At 68.8% G+C, this 3692-nt stretch overlaps 1 protein-coding gene across 1 annotated transcript; it reads right to left on the reverse strand.

Annotated features, from left to right (window-relative positions):
* Positions 1-336: 336 nt before the first annotated feature.
* Positions 337-3304, reverse strand: MNEG_14999 (hypothetical protein; the record flags this gene model as incomplete). Its single annotated transcript, XM_014036530.1, has 2 exons — positions 337-1216; positions 1749-3304. The coding sequence occupies 2 exons, from the start codon at positions 3302-3304 to the stop codon at positions 337-339; spliced, it is 2436 nt and encodes an 811-aa protein (XP_013891984.1).
* Positions 3305-3692: the final 388 nt, after the last annotated feature.

Genomic DNA, 3692 nt, shown 5'->3' on the forward strand with positions numbered 1-3692 from the left:
TAGGTATTGTGAAAGATCAGGCCCCCCGGCCTTCGCATTAGGCGGTGTTCGCAATTCGCTTTACCGGGAGGATGGGGGTCAGATTTGTATTGGTGCAGGACGGGCCCCCTGAAAGCGTTCACAATAGGCAGAAAGTTCGCATCACCGGGGTTCACTGTAACGAGGGATGACTGTAATGTGTTGAAGTCACACTACCGAGGGATGACTGTAATGTGTTGAAGTCACACAACACGCAGCCAATAGCACTCTTGCCCTCAGCTGTAAGCCACACCGCAGCGTTTGCAGCTGCAGCGGCCGGCGACGAAGGGCTGCAGTCCTGCGCCCCTGCGTGCGCAGTCAGTCGTCCTGCGGCGACCACACCTCAACGCGCGGCCCCCACCACCCGGCCCTCGCCTCTGCCAGCGCCGCGGCGGGCGCGCACCGCTCGTCCAGCAACACACGCCGGAGGTTGGGCAGCGCCATGACTGCCAGGAGCGAATCCAAGCCCCCCGCCTCGCATGCTTCCGCCTGCTCTGCCGGACAAACCCCGGACGCGGCCGGCCCCGCCCCGCCGCCGTCGCCTGGACCAACAAACCAGCCGGCGCCGCTGCCGACGGCCGCGCGCCGCTGCTCGAAGCCACTGCCCGCAATCGCGGGGAGCACGAGGGTTTCCAGGGATGTCAGCTCTTGGGCCACCCAGTCAGGGACCCGCCAGGCTTGGGGCGACACCTCGTAGCGCAGTTCAAGGCACCGCAGCCGCGACGTGCCCCGTAGCTCCTCCGGCACGCAGGCGCCCGCCGCCCCGCGCCGCCGCGCGACGCCGCGCGCGGGGTGGCCGCACCGCTCCTCCGCAACTTCAGAGATCGCGAGGCGCTCCAACCTCGCGGCCAGCGCCGGCAGCGCGTCGCGCACGCGCCAGAGCGCGCCGCTGCACGCGGCGAGTCTGAGGCGCGCCAGCGACGCCAGCCGCCGCATCGGGTGCGCCTGCGGGCCGTCAGCGCCGCCGCCCTGCAGGTTCTCAGGAAACTGGAACTGCGAGTCCTTGGGCGGGAGGATGATCAGGTCGGGCAGCTCCAGATCGAGGCTGACGAGGTTGGTGAGGTTTCCGAGGGCGTCGACGAGCCACGAGGTGTCGTCGTCGGTGCGCCAGCCCGTGAAGGTCTCGGCCACGCGGACGCGCAGGGACGTGAGGCGTGACAGGAGGCCGAGGCTGGCAAACATCTCGGGTGTTGTGGCGCTGCGGGGGGGGGGGGGATGGTTGTGCGTGTGAGGGCGTTGTGATGCATGCATACTCCGCAGCACCGCAGGGGTGGGTAGTACTCAAGGCGGGAAGGGGCAAGTGCCCCCTCCTGTGCACTGCAATGGTAGCGACCGGGTAGCCAGGTAGAGGCCGGGAACGAGGCAGGGGGTGCAATATTAGTGTGTGGTTGTCAAAATTGGCGTTGAGTGGAAGTGTGTGCGTGCGTGCGTGCGTGCGTGCGTGCGTGCGTGCGTGCGTGCTTCCGCGTGTATGTGTGTGTGCGTGTATGCGTGCGTGTGTGTGCATGTGCGTGTGTGTGCATGTGCGTGTCCATGTGTGCATGTGCGCACACACATGCGCAGGTGCTGTGTGCACGCATGCACACGAAATGGTCAGGAGTAAGCAAAAGAGGGCAACCAACATGTCACGCCCCACCAAAAGGGTGACCCTGCTAGAATCCCACCCAGTCAGAAGCCCAGACGCCCTGAAATCCACCAGTCTAAACCCCAACCAGAAACCTCCAGCTCACCTAGGCTCGAGGTCTAGATCCCTCAGGCAACGCAGTGTCCCCAACGAGTCCAGCCACACGCTCGACCCCGGGCCGTCGAAAACGAGCCCCTCCCCGCCCGCGACCCGCAGCCGCGCCAGGCGCGCGAGCCGCTCCAGCGCGCGGAGCGGCGGCAGCTGCGCGGGGCGCTGGAAGCCAGACAGGACGAGGGACGTCAGGCCGGAGAGGCCTGCATACGCGCAGGCGTCGCGCGGGAGCACCAGTGCAAGGTCCTCGCCCTCCCCCGTGTTCTCCTGTGGCGCGGCCTGCCACCACTGCCGCCGCCGCGGCGGCGCCGCCCACGCGGCAACGAGCTCGAGGGACCGGAGGCGGGGCAGGGCGGAGAGCGCGTCAAAGAGCAGCTGCTCGCAGCCGGACGCGGCCAGCGACGTGATCGCGGCCAGCTCTCGGAGTCCCGCCAGGCCCCACGGCGGCACCGCCGCCGCCAGCTTCAGCGGCGAGAGCGGCAGCAGCGGCGGCGGCGGTGGCGGGGGCGGCGGCGCGTGCGGGCAGCGCGCTGCGCGGCCGGGTGGGAAGCCCAGCAGCAGGCGCTCGGCGATGCCCGCAGCTGCCGCCGGCGTCATGGTGCCCAGGTTTGCGTTCAGGGCTGTCAGCCGCGTAAGCGGCGCAACGCTCGCTCCGCACGCCGCCAAGACCACCGCCGGCAGCGAGAGCGCCCGCAGCTGCGTCGCGGCCGCCCAAAAGCACGCGCCGCCGCCGCCGGTCGGCAGCCACTGCGCCGCGCGCCGCGCGGTGGGGGCGTCTGCACCCTCCTCATCAAACGCCGCCCAGTGCAGCGCGAGTGACGTCAGCGCGGGCATTCGCGGCAGCGCAAGCGCAAGCGCCCTGCTGACCAGCGGCGCCTCGCTCAACTCCACGTCAGCGAGCCGCGGCAGCCGCAGCAGCGCCGCCGCCGCGCTGCCCCAGTCCAGGGTGCTCCACGGCGGGGCCGGGAGGCCGCGGCCGCCTTTTGGCCGCCGCGCGGCACCGCAGGCGTCGCCGGCGTCGTCCGGGGAGAGGGAGATCCGGGTGAGGGCCGAGAGCAGGGGCGAGGCGGGGAGCTTCGCGAAGGCGAGGGCGCCGACTTTCAGGAAACGCAGGGTCGCGATTCGCGTGGGCGAAGGCAGCGGCGCAGCCGGCGCGGCCGGCCGCGCGCCGCACAGGAAGCGGCGCACTGCTCGGCGCGTCTCCTGTTGATGCCGCGGCACGTCGCCGCTGCCGCCGCTGCTGGCCGGTAGAGGTGGAAGGGACTGATGATGAGTCATGTCGACGTGCTGCAGCGCGGCGAGGCTCGCGAGGGAGGAGTAGGGGTGGGGGCGCGGCGCCGCGATCGGCTGGCCGCCCTCGATCCGTGTTGCTACTGATGCGATATAGGCGCGCACCGCATCTCGCAGGGCGCGGGACGCCACCTGCAGGGCGCGAAGGCGCTCCAATGCAGGGTGGGCGGGGTCGGCGGGGCAGAGCGCCAAGAGCGCGACGATGTGCCGGAGTGCAGCTGCTGGCAGCTCGTCTATCGCGGAACAGCTGATAGACTCCATGGACAGTATCAAGTGTGAATTCTTCGCTAGCTTGGTTCCGCAGTGTCCGAGAGCTGATCCAAGCTTGGCAGGAACGGTATCGTATCGAGAGATAGCGCAGCCTAGGTAGCAGTGTGTAACGTAAAAATGCCGGGTGATTATGAGACCTACATGAGTCATGAGGGCCCACCTGCCGCCTCGATTGCAGATTCCGGCGGCGCCTGCCGAGCAGCTGGCTGAGCAGCCTCCTGCTTGCTCCTATGCAGAGGTCCATGCGAGACGCGCACACATGCAGCAACCAAACCTCATTTATCTGTGTCGTGTCACAGTGAATCGCCATAGTCCATGCAGCCAGCGCAGCAATGGGTGGTCATGTCAGCGCACATGGCTCAGCACCGAGGAAGGGCCC

Source organism: Monoraphidium neglectum, assembly GCF_000611645.1.
Source record: "Monoraphidium neglectum strain SAG 48.87 unplaced genomic scaffold scaffold04944, whole genome shotgun sequence".
Classification (NCBI taxonomy): domain Eukaryota; kingdom Viridiplantae; phylum Chlorophyta; class Chlorophyceae; order Sphaeropleales; family Selenastraceae; genus Monoraphidium; species Monoraphidium neglectum.